The sequence below is a fragment of the Octodon degus genome, unplaced genomic scaffold (assembly GCF_000260255.1).
Source record: "Octodon degus isolate 3935 unplaced genomic scaffold, OctDeg1.0 scaffold00039, whole genome shotgun sequence".
In the NCBI taxonomy this organism is placed as follows: domain Eukaryota; kingdom Metazoa; phylum Chordata; class Mammalia; order Rodentia; family Octodontidae; genus Octodon; species Octodon degus.
In genome coordinates this window covers 10,971,222-10,990,418 of record NW_004524615.1, presented here as the reverse complement: position 1 = coordinate 10,990,418, position 19,197 = coordinate 10,971,222, and the positions used below count along the sequence as shown (strand labels likewise).

Sequence of the window (19,197 nt, the reverse complement as noted above, 5' to 3'; positions counted from 1 at the left end):
GCTTTAGTCTGCTGAGCTATTTGGCTGGCCCCTTTCATCCTCACTTCTCCACTTCTCATTCACTTCTCATCACCTACAACACCACTCTCCACCAACAAAGTCCTTCAACCCCATCTTGTTGTCATCATTGAATACTTCCTGGTTGCTACTATAGTAACCGAGTTTAAATTTTAAAAAATGTGGTTAAAATGGTGGCATAGAACTTATCATCTTAACTCTTTTTAAGTGTGAAATTCAGTACAGTCAGTCTATTCACCACGCTGTGAAACTAATCTCTCGATTTTTTTCATCTTGCCAAATGGAAACTCTATGCTCACTGAATAACGTCTTTACACCCCTTTCTCCTACCCTGTGTTTCTATGAAGTTGACCACTTCAGATACTTATAAGTGGAATCATGCAGTACTTGTCTGTCTGTGACTGGCTATTTCGTGCAGCGTGTCTTCAAGGTTCTTCCATGTTGCAGGATGTATCAGGCTCCTCATCATTTTATGTCTTTTTTTTCCATAAGGCTGTCTTCTTCCAAATTCCTTCTCTTGGATAAGCATTATTTAACTATGCCCATTAATCCCAACATGCCAAATTAATTGAATTAACATCTGGAAGATTGATAAAGGACAATGTAGGGTATGTACTGTTGGCCACAGACCTGAGACTTGGGAATTATGTGTGGCCTCTTTTCTTTCTGGTGCTGCTTCCCTGCTTTGTTTCTCGGCCACCATACACGTAGCAGCTGCGTCCTGCCTGAATTTCCACCATGAGGTTCCTACCTTGAGCTCACTGGCTACGGACTGAGTACCCTATAAGCATGAACAAAAATGAACCCATTTCCCTTTAAATTGTGAGTGTCAGGTATTTGTCCTAGTGGCAAATTGGACTAATAAAACAACTTCAGGTTCCATTACATACCATGCTTGTGAGAAAACATCTCTGATGTAGTAATCTAAGTTAGATATTATTCCTTATGTACTTCCAAAACCCTTTATAAAGATCACTAAAAGTGTCTGGTTCATTGCTTTCTCTCACTAGCTCCCAAGTTATTTGAGGAGAGGGACAGCTTCTTGCTCACCCTATGTCCTTTGTTGCCAAGACTTGCTGAATAGTAGATGAATATCTAGAACCCAAGTTTACAGATGGGAAAAATTACTCTGCAAGTTAATAATATCTCAGCTGCAAAAGGAAAATCTCTAAGGACCTTAGCTTATGCCATTATGGTTTGAATCATACCACCTTTCTCCACATCTCCCTGATTTTGATCTTAAGAAAATATATTTTGATTATAATTTGGCTTCCTGTCTGTACTCGCACAGGGAGGAAATATACTGATGTAAAATTGGATAAGAGTCTCATCCAACCCACTTGTTAGATGAGTTTCTTGATGCTAATGAAAGACCCAGTCTCTGGTGTCTCTTGGCAAGGAGCTGGTTTAGAGTCAGACAACCACCTTGTTCCAACTCAGTCACTCAATTTTCTTGGATAAATTTGAGCAAGAAATTTATCCCCCTGAACATTAGTAATTTAATACATTGGTAATTTTATATCAAAGGCCCTAAAAAGGAAGCTTCTAATCAGTACAATCTATGCTTTGCAGTTGTATCACTCACTTATAAGTCACGTTAGTTTGAGCTCATTCATAAAGATTGACCAATACTGAGAAGACAGGTGATGGCTCAGATTGTGGGGTAACAATGAGTCCTTCCGGAATGGCTCCTCGGCAACATCTTTATTTCCTTACTAAGGTCAAGAATTTGAAATTAGCTCACTAAAGCAGGAAAAAATCAGTGAAAAAGAATATACCAGGGAATAAGGGTCCAATGCCTTATTTATCTTACATAAATTTTGTCAAGATTCCAATAAGATATATAAGATAATTAAGTTATTGGCTTATGGAATTGCTGAGGCTGAGAGGTTCCCCTGTCTTCATTCAACAAGTTGGGGTATTGGAAAGCCATGGTGTGGCTGAAAGTCTGAAAGCCAGAGGGCAGATGGGGGAGGGTCCTGTTTGCTGTGAAGGCCTGTGAAGGGGACCAGCAGGGCAGACTTATCCAGCTCAGGCAATCAGACACAGCGGGTCAACTTCCTCTGCCTTTTTGTTCTCTTTTGGCTTTCAAAGGTTTTGAAGATGTTGGCCTCCAACAGGGAAGAGGATCTGTTCTATTCAGTTCATCAAATCAAATGCTAATCTCTTCCAGAAGCACCTTTAACAATGCGCCCCAAAATACTATTTTGCCACCTATGGGGACCTCCCTTAGTTCCGTCAAATGGACACATTATAATAGTCATTGTGTCAGGTAAGGCTGAAGAAAAATACTAACCTGGATCTCATGATTTTTAAAAAAAAATAATATATAATACTAACCTGGATCTCATGATTTTTAAAAAAAAATAATATATAATTATTGCTTTTGTTTTAAAAAAAGGCCTAGTGAGTAAAAAGGAGAGGTTTCTTTACACATCCACCCACCACCCATGCAGCGGGCTCCATCAAAGCAACATCGTCACTCACTATCTGGAATTCAAAGGACACTCGATACAGAGCTGGAAAAGCAGCTTTTAATTTCATAGCTTTAAATTTAATCTATGCAGGCTATCTATGCTTCCCTTTGCAGTGCTTCTTTCCCCGAGGCTGCTCTGTGAGTTTTTCTTTTAGTTTAATGAATTTTATACTGCTTAAAAGAAAACCCTTTATGTCTTTCTTGAGCAGAATTTGCAAAAATCATTAAAGCAGCAAGAATTCTCTTCATTTTCAAAGTCTGTAAGATTCTACCCGCATTTGCTGATGTCAACCCTCCACCACTAAGCGCCAAGGTCATCAGTTCCTACTACCGTTCACAGAAAAGTTTTTGGCCAAGATTGATTGTTTTTGTTGTCAGCTTCCAGACAAAATGATTTGTCTTCTCAGTAGTTTAGCATAATCTCACAATCACAGACGTCTAATCAAATGTTGTATCCACAGCAAACATGTGTGTGTGTGTGTGTGTGTGTGTGTGTGTGTGTGTGTGTATTTCCAGGTCCTGTACTGCATTTGGGGAATGCTAAAAAGAGAAGCATAGCCTACTTAATTAGACATTGGGTCGTGTAAATTATAGCAGCTATACAAAGCATACCATTGCACTATGACTGCGAGGAATCAATTGTGTCTTCAATGGAATGCACACATGAAAAGTAGTGGAGGAATTTTATGTTAGCATAGGACTGGGTGACATTTTGTAGCATCATTCACCGTGAGGAATGACAAAGGAAAGCCACATAGTGATACGCGTTGGGAAGATCTTGAAGAGTGGCAGTGAGAGCGGACACTTATATGACAACCTCTCAAGATTTTTCCCAAGTAGCTTTTATTTTCCCCTACAAATCTTTCTTTACAAAAAAACCCCACCAAAACACTTTGAACAAGCAGTTAGAATGTCAACATACCTTTTCTTTCTTAAAAGAAGGCAAATGCCAGATGTGATAAAAATGTGAATACTTGTATCAAATAAAAGTTATTATAGTAAAAATCTTTATCATTAATACCATACAACACTTGCAACACTCTCATGCCATCATTTGGGCCACTTGCTGGGGCAGTTCTGGAAGTCCTGCTCTGCGAGTGTCCTTAGAAGTTATGACCAAGCCACAGCGAATGCTGCTGCCGAGTGCCAGCCAAAGGCAGTGGGGGAGACATCGCCATGTGTGGCCCTCCGTGCTGTGTGTTGGATCTGGCACCATGGGGCTTCTGGCAGTTCTCCAAAGTCAAAACAACTAGGAAAGTCAACACTTTGCATTGCTTCTACACCTTGAGGCAGCCAGGGCAGTATAACTGAAGATGACCCTGAAAGAGGGCTTCTAGAACCGCTGCGGCAAGTGACAAGATTGTGGGAGAAGCATCTTCGAAGCAAGGAGGAGCTTTCTGAGTGGGATTGATGACAATATACCTTTTATTACAATCAATTATTAAAGATTAAATATTTGTCCTACTTTTCAATGCTCCTCCTATGAAGAGACTTTTAGAACTTCACCTTTAAAGAAACAAAGTTGCCTCTTAGACTCGAGTTTTCAGCTGAGAATATTAAATATGACATCCATCTCCTTATATTGGGTAGGGCACAGATATTTCCCTGTTGGCTTCCTTAGCATTACAGATGCTGCCTAGCTCCCTAGCTTCTCAGTAGGATCTCTAGAGGGCAGCAGTCCCTGACTGGAAGCCACAGTCTAAAGTGCAAGGAGGGGGCTGGCGAGATAGCTTGGAGGTCTAAGCACCTGCCTGGAAAGCTCAAAGACCTGGGTTTGATTCCCTGAACCACATGCCATGCTGGTCCTGGAGCCTCAGGTGGGCAGGTGGTGTTGACCACTGACACCAGGCATGGTGGTGTGTGCCTGTAATCCTGGGGCTATGTAGCAAGACCCTGCACAAATAAAGTGCAAGGAGGTTGTATATAAAAATAGCTGGAAAAGTCACATCACACTACACTTCTAGTCAAGGACATTGGCATCCTCACACAACCAACCATGCAGACTACACTTGCCCTCTCTGGGCTTCTAACTGAAAGGCTCCACATCTTTTGACACTTGACATCCGACCTTATCGCATTCCCAACTTGGATGTGGTTACAGGGCTGCACCTTTACCACTGCATTACATTCGCACGTGGTCCTATACTGCCGTATCTGGAGAGCTTCCCATGTCATCACTTCTTCATTTCTTGCTCCTCCATTCTAATTCCTTGCCTAGTCCCCTTCTGCCACCTTGTCCAATACCTAGTGAGATTTCTCTCCAAAGCAATGGGCCTGCTTTCTTTTCCCATCTCCGGGTGTACTGAGTAGTTTGCGGTTAGCTTCTGCATGTTCGAGGTGACTGGAACAGGTTCCCATGGCTTTTGAAAAATACTCATGAACCAACTTTTTAATTTTAACAGAAATGTTTTGTAACTCATGTCCACAGAGGATCACGGGGTCAAGAAAGTCATACAAGGAAAAGGTATCAAGAGTACCATTTGCTACCATGTGGGGACTCTGACGAGCATCTGCTTTTTTAGAGGAGAAAAATAACTACTTTGGATGGTTTTAATGACCTTACTGCCTAATTTACCTCCATTCTGCAGGGAACTGAGGCTTCCCTAAACAGTTATTTTTGAATATAATGATGGCTTTGCTATGTACAACATTGTCATTTATAAAAATGTTAATGGTCCTATGAATGAGCCCCCACTGAATACATACATGACTCATTTCTATAAAATTTAGCTTGACTCAATGTAGTTTGGAGCTTAAGAGTTGAGGATTTTGGTACAAATTACCTACAGTCAAATCCTGTCATTTGTAGGCTGTGTGACTTTGGACAAGTTATGTAACTCTTTGTGCCTTATTTTCCTCGTTTGTAAGATGAATATAAAAAGAACATGTGTAGTAAGTAGCTGTTGTGAGTTATAAGTGGTAACATATGTCACTTGGCACTGAGCAAGCATTCAGCAAATACTGCCATCGTGATGCTATGCTGCAGAAGAGGTAGAAGTGGTAACAGATTTTTGTTTTAAACTTTTAGTCCATTTCTAAGAGTCCTCAAAGTGAAAAATAAAAATTGAACTGAACAAAGACAGAATTTGGAGTACATAATGCTTTTCTAGAAAATGAAAGCCCCCTCCCCCCACATCAGAGCATGGGAAAAATAGAGTACATTCATTTAAATCTAAAGAACTGGGTTTCTAGACATGCAACCAACTAAATATTTCATCTAGCATTTTTATTGGAGATTTACAAGAAGCTGTAGAAGACAGTGTAAACTTCAGAAATCCACATTACTATGGACACATGTGCATGCAAGTGCACTTGGGCATGTGGCCACATGTGTCTGCAGATTCCTGAAATTATTGTACCTCAAAGGCCAAGATAGCTGAAAATAAGGAAAACCAAGAATATAAAAAAAATTGCTAAACTGTAAAAGAACAATATATTCTTGTGCAAAAATGGAAGAAAAAAATCAAGAACTTAGAATTGAAATATTTCAAGTATGAAATTCAATGGGTTGCCAATATGAAATTAATAGATAATTTTTAATGGATCTGTAGCTTTAGTCCAATCATGATTAACAAACAATGTGGAAAGTACTGATGAAGACAAAATTGCTGCTTTATTTATGATTAGAGTTTTCAATGCTCGAATATCTTGAATGTTCAAAGAAAATGCTCCAAACTGTAGGCTAGCACAAGTGGATCATCAAGTGTGATGCACAGCATTTCTAGAAACACAGTGTGTCATGGTTTGTACCTGGATGTACCCCGACAGCCTCATGAGCTCATAGGAGAGGCGTTGGAGAGGTGATTGGATCAGGGGGGCATGATAGGCACCATTGGATTCATCCACTGAAGAGCTTATAGCTGAAGGTGACTTGGGAGGTGGATCTGGGCTGGAGGGGGTGCATCCCTGGGGTGTGGCTGGAAAGGTCTCTCTCCCTCCTCCTCCCTTGATCCCTCTCTCTGCTTTGGCCACTGTGCCGTTGGCTCTTTCTCCTCTCCATGTGCCCTCCCTTGGAGCCAGCTGACTATGGACTGAAAGCTCTACAGTCTATGAGCCAAAACAAACCTTTCCTCCTTAGGGTGTGGATTCAGATATTGTTTTTTGGCAATAAGTAAGTAATTAAGACCACAAGTTTCTGTAGTATCTCGCAAGCCACCTCATAACTAATGATGGTTACTAAAGTGAAGAGCTATATGTTTATTAAAACTTTTTAGTTCAGATGGTAAATCAGATGCCAGCTAGAGTCTTATTTTTCCTTATTGATTTTTCATTTGAGATCGGATAAAAATAAGGTAAAATGCCTAAAAGGATTTTTGAAAATTCTGAATGTGTAGGACTTTCATGGAATTTCAATGAAACTGTTTCAGAGCCTTCGTTCTGTTTGTCAGCATCTCAACTCTGCTTGCAGTACGGAGAAAGCAACCCAAGAAAATCCTAATCAATGTTTCCCTTTATCAAATCTACCTCTCAAAGGGTTTATATATATTCCTTGTTAAAGCCAAATATTCAAGTCTAGTATCCTCTACAGTTCAGAAGCTATGGGAATAGTTGATCATATCTTTCATCTGTCTGACATTAACAACATAAATGTCACACATTTCCATTTACTTTTTGGGGTATGATTCTCATATCATAACACAAGTCAGTTTTCATGCATAACTGGGCATGTGTCTGATCATTTACTGTATTGCATTTCTTATAATCATTGTTGGCCTCATACAGAATTCTCTTTTAGTGTTTAAAGGTCAGACAGGTGGATGTTCAGTAATTTGATGATGATGATGATAAATATTATATACAATTATGCAAAATGGAAACCTGGCTCTGAGGTATTTGATTTATAAACCACCTTCATTTAATAGCATGAGGAGAATTATACTCAATGTACTATATTATGTCCATCTTATTTTTACTCAAAATAATAATATAAAGTTATGATAGTTATCCATGTAAGATAAATTTCCCTTATTGATATGACAGAAAAATTAAACTTAAAAATAAACATCACTTTTCTGGTTAGACTACCTTAATTCACTCTTTAAAGCTCCAACTTCCAATATTACTGTAGAGTCCTGCTTTATTCTTATATGAAAAAATTCCCCATATGTTACTTACTTGTTTGAGCTTCTTTAGATCTTCATCAAGTTCTAAGTTGTCCAAAATAACAGCAACAAACAAACTCAGGAGGATCTATAAAATGGTTAAATAAAAATGAAAAGCACCCATGTGCCATAAGTATTCAATATTACTATAATATAGAATATCTACCTAAAATATTGTACATAGGATTAATTAAGTGAAAATTATCCATGCAGCTATGAATCATTGCACTGGCATTTTAAGTCACTTGTCATGAATATACCAAAGGAATTCATGCACTAGCTGAAATGAACATTATGAAATATCAATTTGTTTCATTAAATCAACACAAATAAGAAATTTTTTAAAATTCTAATTCAATGATCCAATCTCGGAGACCATATTCTGAGAATCTGCTGTGAAGTGTTGATGAAGCCTTAATATTCAAAGGTGCCTGCTGAAGCATTTTTTGTAATTTTAAAATACTGGAGATAAAGTCTAAACTTGCATAAGTTATTGAGATCTACATGATAAAATTTCTGCAGCCATTGAAGTTTCCCATTGTGGGAACTCGTGTCCAAGTTAGCTCCCAGCATTCCTCCTAGCTGGGGATGTTCATAACTGTGCATAGTCCTGCCACTACCCCCCCCCCCCGCAGTGGTTATGACTGGATAATGTAACTGGTAGGTTACTGAGAAGATAAGGTATGTCTTATGAAGCTAAGCAATGGAAAACACCATGCCTTTCACTTTGCCTTATCTTGGACCACCTGCTTGCCAGGTGGCAGCCAGGTGGGAGCCAGGTGTCACGTGGTAAGCACACTCAAGCAGCTGTATGAAGAGGTCCACGTGGTGATGCACCGTGGCTTCCCACCAACACGCAGCAGGGAACTGAGGTCTCTCCAACAGTGACTCATTTTGGAAGTAGACACTATTGCCCAGCAAAGCTTTGAGGTCACTGCAGCTCCAGCCAACTTCCTGAATAGTCCCATGAAAGACTAAACTAGAAACACACGCGTGAGTGTAGCCCAGCTTCCTCACCCACAGAAAGGGAGATGATCAAGTTCTGTCTGTTAGTAAGCCTCTAGCTTATGGGTAATTTGTTATGTAGCAGTAGATTACTTCTGAATTTTTACACTATCAAAAAATGGTTATGTTTCAGTATTATATAATAGTATACATGATAATAGTCTTGTATAAAAAGGAAGAGTAGATAAAATGCTAGAAGGAGATGCTTTAATGTCTACCTCTGTAAGGTTAAAAATAAAATCTTTTTTTATAGTTCATATTTCTCAAATTAAAAAAAGTACTTCCTTTAGAATAAGTAATATGAGAAAGAAAAAAAATACAATAACATTTGAAAATATTTTAATTTTCAGTTCTTCTGTGGCTTGGAATTTCCAAAAGCCCACATAATTTCCTCATCTTTTTCATTCCTAATTTCTATTCTTATTTTCAACTGCCCTTTTAAAAATTATGCCCATTTGCTAATATTAGAAGCTAACCATGAAGGTAAGTTGAGGTGATTTGTGAGTATCAGAGACATCACCATGCAGAAACTGATGGATAGCTCTTCAGTGGGCTTCGGGCTTCCTCAAAAGCACACATATTTCTAGCTTATTTCAGGGCTCACTCCAAGTAAGCCCCTTTCCTGTGACAGGGATAGCAAGCAACGTCAGAGGAGACATTTACATTTCTCTGCATGTCTGTCCCAGCTTGGGCGGGGTGAGACTGCAGGTGTCCTGCTCAGGAGCCGCATCGCCCCACATCTGCTTCCTGCTCACTGGGCACTTGAGCCAACGTTGCTGCTTCCTGACTTAGCCTCTCCAGAAAAAGGGACACACAAATGGAAAAGGGAAGAAAAGAAAGCCCGGCATGGTGATGCACGCCCATGATCCCATCACTCTGGGAAGCCGAAGCAGGAGGATCATAAGTTTGAGGTCAGTCTAGGGAATTTTGCAACTTAATTAGAGCCTGAATAAAAAATAGTAATACTAAAAAGGCTGAGGATGTAGCTCAGTGAGAAGGTCCTGGCTTCAATCCCCAGTGATGTAAATCAATCAATCAATCAATCAATCAATCAATCAGTCCTCTAGTCTTTGATGAAAGAAATACAAAGTCCTTCACAGAAAGAAAAAAAAAGCAAGAAAGAAGCAAGCAAGAAAGACAAATGTCTTTCATTGATAGGAAAAGTGAAAAGGACACTTTCTCTGTCCTATGGCATTTCCTTCAGAGAACTTGTCACTATGTATTTTTGATTCTGTATAAAACTTTAAAGCTAAATTGGTCTCTCAGTGACAGACCAACTCAGAAATGGGTTTCTTAAAGACTTGGGGTGGTCCTATTTGAAACATAAATAAACACCAAGAATGATAGTGCCTCTGTGTCTCTTTCTCTGTGGCGGTCCCTTTCTCCAGGCCCGGGGCTCCAAGTTCGGAGACTATACCTCGCCGAGGAGCTAGGGGAAGCTTTAGTTTTCCTTTGGTTACAAGTAATCAACTTCCATAGATGGCCTCCCCAGTTACCAGGAGATTTAGGATGTAGTGTATTTAAACGGTACTGCGAGGGTCTTCCGACATGAGGACCAGTTATTTTCATCTCCAAAATAGGAATTCATGTGGTGATACCTAACAGCAACCTTCTTTCTGCCTTTGCCAGCTCTAGCAGGTTGCCCAAGATGCCCATCTCAGGATGTTTAGTGCTTACTCAATAATAAAACTATTTTTTTTCTCTCCTACATTGATGGAGAGGTTTTCTGGGCTGGGAGGAGATTTTATTTTTAATTATTTACCCAACACCAGACAGATGCTGAGTTACTTAAGGATAGCGAGGTTCTTTGCTCACTGAATCCCACCAGCAGTTGACAGGACTCCATGGAGGTGTTGGGCATGGCTCGGGTGGGGGTAGCCTGGTAGGGCACAGCACCGTGCCTGGGGACACAGGCCTCGGGTGGCAAACAGGCTTTGCCCGCCACCAGCCATGCGGGAATCACTGGCTCTCAGGCAGTTTCAGAGCTATTACCTGGGAGATATCACCAAATAGAAAAAGCTCAACAAATCGCTGCTGTTATTTTTTATTTTTAACCTTTCTCCAACAAATTTTGTATAGCCTATGTGAAAACATATAGCACAAAATTAGGTTATGTCAAAATAATTTTCCTTGATTATTTACAAATGAATTTAATTTAGTTCATAATCAATCTGTTTGTGCTGATGGCCGAGGGTAGAGGATTGTTATATCAATTCAGTTCAGTTCTTTTGACCTAAAATACATTTGAATAAAAGCTTATGTTAGGAGTTGCCTAAGGTCAAGATGGGCATAGAAGCTGGCACCTAGTTTACTCTGAAGTGGAAAAAGCATCTGCTACCCTTATTGGGGGTGGCAATGGTGCTTGGTTTAGGGGCTTTGGGCTTCCATCAGCGCGTGTGGCCACCACGCCAGCTCCAGACCATATATGTGAGTTTTTCTGAAGTAAAATTCATACTTTAGTGGCTTAAAATGTTTATTCTATTATACTTCTGGAGGCCTGAAGTAGAAAGCGCAGGCCTGCACTCCCTCCAAAGACTGTATGAGAGAATCCTGCCTTGTGTCTTCCAGCTTTGGGCAGCCTCAGGTGGCCCTGGCCTCTCTATGCAATACTAGTGTCTGGCTCCATCTTCATCCATCTTCACAAGTCTCTCTCTCTCTCTCTCTCTCTCTCTCTCTCTCTCTCTCCCTCTCTCTCCCTCTCTTTCTCTCTCTCCCTCCCCATCTCATTTTCTTGGGTCTCTTATAAGAACATTTGTCATTAAATTTAGGATGAGCTCATCACAAGATGCTTAATTTAGTTACAACTGAAAGGTTCATTTTCCAATAAAGTCACATTGAAAGGCTGCAGGGTTGAGACACAGCCACATATTTTGGGTGCCCCTATTCAATTCACTAGACTCTAGGCCTTGGAGTGTTCCAACACACTAATGCCCAGCTCTCACACAAGTACAAGTTCAGAAATCCTGCACATGAAACTAAGAAAGACTTGTCTGGGGAACTTCCAGGACTTCTCTCCATCTTGATCTCTCAGGCAGCTTCTTCCATTTCCCGCTTGCTCCTGGTCTACATTGGGCTCCAATAAGGGGCAAGTTTGGGCAGGAAGGAAGGCCAGGTTTTAGATATGGAGACATACCCAGATGGGGCTCAGACTGTGGTGTGTCATGTCCTCCAGGAACACTTTTTCAAGAGAAGATTCTTGCTTCCCCTCTAAAGGCTGAAATCTGAAGGAAAGCCATATCCGAGGTGGGACAGCAGCTGCATGCAGAGGAAGACGGAGAACTGGACACTAATGTCCACTGAGGATCACAGTAGAGTTTGGTTCCATCAGACCATTTAGGGTTCAGAGCCCCTTGCCTGGCAGCCTAGGTCAGGGACTTCTGACTTAAGGTTGTGAGACACAGACAGAGGTCTCTAGGATGTGCTGCACAGGTTGCAAGGTAGAAGAGCTTGGGAGGAAGAGGGGATGAGGAATGAATTCAGGTGGCCCGGGAGCACGTGGCTCACTGTGAGACAAGAAGACTCCAGACAGAGCCCAGCTTCTAGAAGGATACTGGGAAGGCCAAGGAGTGGGATCAGGACAGCGAACTGAGTACCGCAGGCAGAGCTCAGGAGGTCAGGGGACTCCAGAGGGAGCGTGGGACAGTCATGAAGTAATTATGTTACTTTCTTCTCTGGTGAGTTTTTCTTTTCAAAATGCTGACTTTCTTTGCTTGTTTGTTTTGGTTTTGTTTGATTTTCTCCTTTGAGTTTTATACCTACTGGTGCATGTTTGCAGTGCGTAATGATTACAGTCTTTGTGGGGAGTTGGTGCAGGCACATCACACATCTCAGTGTAGCCACTTCATTGGAAGTGCAGCCTGTATAACGATGTATGTGGAAGATAATTGTACATAGAGTGTTATCTTTTAAAAACTTAGTGAATGTTTGCAGTGCAGAAAAGTGATGCTTCTGGGGCACTTGGTACATGCACATCACGTAGCTTGATCCGTTTCAATCCCTTCTTCCTCCTCTCTTTCCTCCTCCTTGCTCCTAATTTTCTTTCCCATTTTCAAGTCTATTTAAAGATAAGCAGTATATTTTAATGTGTTTTTCTTGGAGAGGCAAGAAAAAAAAAAGCTACCCTTTGAGCAGAGGACCAGTGACACATGAGGGATTCTCATCTTACTTCTTGTCAAGGCAGAGGAGAGTGATTTTTATGGTAGGTGAGAGAAGGCAAGAATCATCCTGGAAATGCTCTGCCTTCCTAGGGAAGATGCTCACAGGGTTTTGCAGTGGGAAGCCCTTGAATCTCCGACTGAGAACCAAGTGTGGAGGGGAGATTACAGCAAATTTAGGACTTGTATAAGACCAAGTTTTAAAGTATGCTCTATGAGTGCATTAAACTTCATTTCATTTAACAAATTGCTTTGAATGTTTTGGTTTCATTGTTTAATTTGCATCAAAAAGGTGATAGGCAATGAAGAAATTAGTTAAAAACAGGAACTAGTTAAAAAATGTGGATGTGGGGCTTTAGTGTCCTCCTAATGCTCAGTTTGGACATGGCTTGCTATGTCCCTGGCAGGCTACCATGACAAGGTGTCAACTTGCTGTCCAGGGTCAGAGAGGACTGGATGAGGTTGGGTTTTTTAGAAGGGAAACAAAACAGAAGATGAGCGTGAGTCTGCAACTGATGGAGAGTAGGTGAGAATTACTTCGTAGTTCTTTTCTCAGACTCTAAGAAGGTGACAATAATCACTGTGATCCAAAAAATAGAAGTGAGGGGAGGCTGGCAGCTTGGGTTCATCATACTTAACTCATCTTGTCAGTGATACTCTGTTTTCTTACAAAGGCAGTGTGGGATTAGACGGGGAGCAGATTGGCCTGGGTGTCACCCACTTTCCAATGCAGTGGTGCATTGAATGTCACATGGATGAGTGACAAGTCCTAGTTCTAAAGGCAAGACTCAGTCCTCGGTTTCCTAGAGGTTTTTGTTTGTTCTGCTTTTATAGAAAGCCAGAGGAATGCTCATTTAAAACAGGGCTCATTTCACTTGGCATTGACGATCACCAACTGCAAGTACCACATGGCCTGTGCCCAATGGTTCTCCATAGGCATTGTATAGAGTTTGTGGGCTTGTATTAAAATGTTATTGATACAATAATTTTTACTAGGATCTGGCACAATGAATCACAAGCATATCATTGTGTATATGAAACATTTTCATGTGCTGACACTTCTAAATGATGCAATCAATCTTCTTTGCTTTATTTATTTTTTAATATTTAAATTTATATAATACTTTGAGTTAGAGTATGGTCCTAAATATTATGTCACTGTTTTTTTAATAGTGCAGTTTTTTTTGTGATACCAGGAATTGAACTCAGGACCCTACACTTGCCAGGCAAGTGCTTATTCTACTGAGCTATCTCTCCAGGCCCAATAGTGCAATGTTAAGGAGAAAAGGGCTCATGGCATATCATTTCATTTCCTCTTGAACATTGTTAAAATCCATATGTAATTTCAACAGAATGATGTTTAATTTGTACACATCTTAAAAAATTCATATATATATGCATATATATATTAATGTATTGGCTACTTGTCATTTTAATCATCATTTGATCATTGTAGTATACAGCATAGAATCTGTTCTACTGTGGAATATTCAACTTTATGATCTTTATGATAATTATACATGTTAGGAATCAGTGATTTCAATGAAAAAGTGGAGAATAACAAAAGACTTCAGCTATTTAATATTTTTATTCTTCTCAGGTCATAATGCTCATTCCCAAGATATTTTTAGCATTGATAATTGAAGGAATCTGACTACCGCCACCATGCTGACCGGGGACCCTTTTAAGCCACCCTGTCCGAGCACAGCTGCACCTGGGGACTCATGACTACGTCAGCCCTGCTACTGATAGCAGGCCCTGCTCCCTGTGCCTTCCCCAGCCTTGACCTTGGGCACCCATGGCGGTTTGTGTCCTCTTAAGCCTCATTCTTGGCAGGCAGCCATGAGCCCCTCGCATTGAACTCTCCCTCCCCATGACCCTACAAAGGACCCCATCACCTGTGTGAGAACAGCTGGTCTGGTCTCTAGCACCAAAGTGGTCCCTCTCCGGTTTGTTCTGAAACAAACCTATCCTGTTGGGCTCCTACCTCTGTTGCTTCTTTTCTTTCTTCCTAAGAACGATAGTTCCAACACAACACGCTGCAGCTCAGATCTGTTTTGAAACCTGGGAAGACTCCGTTTTAGAATTTTGGTGAATGATATAATAAACTTATTTGGTGGAAATTTGACCTTTCCCATCAGAGGATTTTAAAAGTCAGTTTTCTAAGTTTGATACTGTTCCTGCCACAGCATCTCCTGATGGTCTGACGACAGTCATATTCCTGAGAGGAGTCTTCTTTTATCCCAGCTCCTTTCTCTTTTACACCTCATGCTATACTGAACAACAAACAAATAAAAAACAAAACAAAACAAAAACCAGATTCTCCTGACATAAGGGTTTGCTAGGGATTTGTTGTGTTTGGCCTTATTAATTAAACTATGGATTGTAAAACCTGTTTTTATTCCAGTTAGCCATAACAAATTTGGTTTAAACTTAATAAAGAACTAAAGTATTTGTGTTTACAAGTATAATGATTTTCCCCACTACTCTGTCCACCACACAATCTCTGTATATAAGACTCTGGGATGAGCATTTGGATTGTGGAAAATTGTGGTTTCTTTGCAAGACACAGATTTCTTGCTTAGAATATATTTACGTTGTTGACAATTTCTGTTTCGGTACCTACACATTCTGCTTTGGTTCCTCTTTAACACTGCATAGAGTGACCTACTATATAGGACTTCTACTTACATTTAGTTGTGCTATTTTCTTTTCCTTTTATATAGCTTAAAGGTGGCCCTAAACTGACATGTCACCTTTTATCTTATTTCTTTTTCTATTGTGAATTCTACCTGTAATTTCTCTTTTAAATTATTTTCAGGTACACAATAGGAATACAGCAGGAATACGATCAGTGCCTCACAACCTTGTGTTATTTTTTCCTTTCACCATTTATAATCACGCTATCCTAAGCTATCTTGCAGTCTGTAGGATGAAACAATTTCACTTTTTATATGGGTCAACAAAAAGTCAAATGTAATCAGAGCCGTGTAAAATGGAATACGTTCAACACAGATGCACTTTTAAATGAATTCTATGAAATCAAGTTATTTAATTTACACTTTGGAATGTAATTTCTGTCAGCAAAATATGACTATTTTCAGCAAGCTGCCGCCACCAAGACAGAATCAGGAGATTGCTGTGTTAATTTCAGTACTTCAAAGGTAACAAAAGGACCATCCACAGCGAATGCTTAATTACTTTTCTCTCCTTTCCGTATTCACATCACAGGACTTTTCTTCCAGCCAATAATAGAGAGAAGAAACAGTGAAAGGAGAAAAATAAGTCATTTCACTGGTTAAATCTTTCAGAGTCCTTATCTCCAAATCCTTGGCAAAAAGAGGAGGAAAAGATGAATTCAACAAGCATGTGAAAAAGCACAATCAGTCGGGATGGAAATACAGAATACCTGCCCGACAGCAGCAAGAGACTTTCCAGGAACAACAGATAATGGTTATGCATATGCATTTGCTGTACGCTTAAGCTGGATTTTCATTGAGAGATGACAGTTTGGTGCCCCAGGAGCATAGGACGGCCTGCTGTTTTTTATTCCAGAATAAGCTGCAGCCAAACGTCCCCTCCCCTTTTCTTTCTCCTTTTGCTGCCTGGCACATACGTGCTCCTAAGAGGACGACATCAAGAACTCGCCAGGGTGTGTGAGGCATCACTGCTCAGCATGAATAAAAGACAGATTAGAGCTTGGTGACACTTGCAGACTTGATTGATTGATTTATTTCTGATTAGGTTAGGAAGTCTTGTTATGTTTTACAAAAAGAAATACACAGTTTAACAAAAATGCTCATTTTAAGGTATGTTTAAGTCCTCAAATGGGTTTATGGAATAGAGATTTTAACTTGCAACATTTTTCAGTTTTTATAGCCTGAGATATGTACACTACACAGGCCTATCATCCTTACAAACATACTGATATGTCGGTCTACAATTCATTCCAGCTCTTTTACTGCCTATATTTAAAATTTCAGGTCAACATGGAACAACCGGAAAGCAGCTGTGTACTAACGGGGGATTGATGACACAGCAAGTAACACCTGCCATTCCTCTGTTGAGGCTTTACTTGTTTGTTGCTTGGTACACGTTACTGCTGCTAATTTCCAGTGAGCTGTAGGCTTTAGAGAGATATGGATTGACCCTATCCCACTTTGGGCAGGATGTAGGTTCACACTTGTAAGGCAGTAAGCATTCAGTAGAGTTGCACTGGACCATGAGAGCTACACTAACAGAGCCTGTAGAGTAACTCACACTGTACACAGGGACAGGAAAATGACGGCTGATCATATTTTAAGTAAAATCTCTGGGAAATAGAGAAATGATTTTAGCACTGAGGATTTTGGGGGGTATAATATTGAAGCTATGTTTTTTATTTTAGTATAGTGATGGTGTGTTTCTTTCATTAAATTATCTCTCAAAAAAGTAATTTATAAATTTCAAAGTTTAAGCAGAAAACAAATAAATATCCTATAGCATTAAAATTTTCAAATAAAGTGGATTCAGGAAAATTGATTTGGGTTTTATTTAAGGTATGTATTTCATGTTACTTTTACTACTATATAAAAGTAGTAGATTGAGATGGGTTAAAGACCTAAAAGTGAAAAGAAAAAAAAATTAACCCTAAGAAGAATGTACAGAAGAATATTTTATTACCTCTGGTGGAAAAGAATTTCTAACACATGGGTTCAAAATAAATGTAAACAATAAGTGAAATAAATGTAAACAAGTGTTTGTGACCACATCAAGATATGTAACAGACATCAAAAATTGGAAAAAAAATAGTACCAAAGAGGGTAGATCTGCAACATTCTGTAGTCAGTAAGTTACTCTGTGTATGTATGTGTGTATGTATGTGTACATGTATGTATGTGTGCATGCATGTATGAATCTATCTATCTATCTATCTGTCTATCTGTCTATCTGTCTATCTATCTATCTATCTATCTATCTATCTATCTATCTATCTATCATCTCCCTCCAGCAAATGAATTTTTAAAAATACAATCAGCCCTTAGAAAATAAAGCAAGGGATTAGGCATGTCATAAAGAAGATTGCAGGGGCCCAGGAGATAGCTCAGTAGAATAAGCTCTTGCCTGGCAAGTGCAAGGGCCTGAGTTTAATCCCTGGTTCTGCAAAAAAAAAAAAAGGAGATGACAAATAATCTGATACAGAGGTGCTTACATATTCATAAAGATGAAAATATAAAAATGAAAGCTAAGGCAAGATGATACACAGTTCACTCTTCTGAGTATCAAAGTCTTACAAATCAAATCATAAGAGATATAAGTGAGAGTGTAAAAACATGGGGATTGCCAACCACTACAATTGGGCAAGCAGATTAGTGCGTTTTTCCAGAGCACAGGGGTCTGAAAATTTGTCCTTGATGGCAACATTGAAGGCATGTATAAATACATGCTCACATAACCATGTAAAATTGCCAAATCATGTGTAGCTCACAGGTTATCTCAATAGAGGTGGTGGGCCAGACTTAATATCTGGACTTGCAGACCCCAGGCATAGAGCAATTCGGGCAGGAGCCAGGATCTAGGCATTGTACTTTCTGGCCCAAATCCTAGAGAAAGTCCCACACAAGTGGCCATAAAGCATGCATATATTGCAGCACTGAAGAGCCAGACTTTGGAAAACAGCCTAAATATCCATCAGGAGGGAGCTGATAAGCAAGCATTTAATCAGCGGATAGAGTATATGACTGTATATGCTGGTGACTGAATTAGTTTCCTGAGTAGTAAGATAAAAAGACCTCGAATACAATCTTTAGTGAAAAAGTTGACTGTGGAACCTGTATTTTGAAAATTGCAGCTACTGATGATTTATAGGGAAGGAAACACATGGTCTAATACAGCGCGGTCTCCGTGGATTATGACACCAAGGTATAGCCATCAGTACATGGGATTGGTGCTTCTCAGATTAAAATATATTAATGTTAATATTCAAGTTTTATGATATAAAATTTGTTTTAGGGATAACCTTAACCTTAAAATACCCTATGTTTTTATAGATGTATATCTGTGCGGGAAACCTCCATATTTCATAGATTTTAACATACACCTTTATTTTTATTTTTTAAAATCTTTGAAATATTAATGTATCTTTTCACCTATGTGTAGTTTATTTATTTATTTGTTTGTTTGTTTGTTTGTTTGTTTGTTTATTTGGTGGTACTGGGGATTGAACTCAGGACCCTGTGCTTGCCAGGCAAGTGTTTATTCTACTGAGCCATCTCCCTGGCCCTAGTTTACTCTTTCGCTTAGTGCTTCACAAATAAGTTTTGTTGTGTCTGACAAGACGTTCAGATTAAAAAATGGATGAAGTCACACTACATGTATCATGGTTGTCTGGGGATAAAAAGGGTAAAGAAGGAAGATGAGAAAGGAGAGAGAGGACTGGCCTAGAGAGGGGCATATGTGAAGT

At 39.7% G+C, this 19,197-nt stretch overlaps 1 protein-coding gene across 1 annotated transcript in view; it reads right to left on the bottom strand.

Moving 5' to 3' along the window:
• Nalcn (sodium leak channel, non-selective) overlaps window positions 1-19,197 on the bottom strand; it is a 357,549-nt gene that overhangs the window by 112,939 nt on the left and 225,413 nt on the right. Inside the window, exon 13 of the mRNA XM_012514741.1 lies at window positions 7,610-7,684. Coding sequence (XP_012370195.1) covers window positions 7,610-7,684 — 75 coding nt within the window. The remainder of the gene's footprint in view (window positions 1-7,609; window positions 7,685-19,197) is intronic.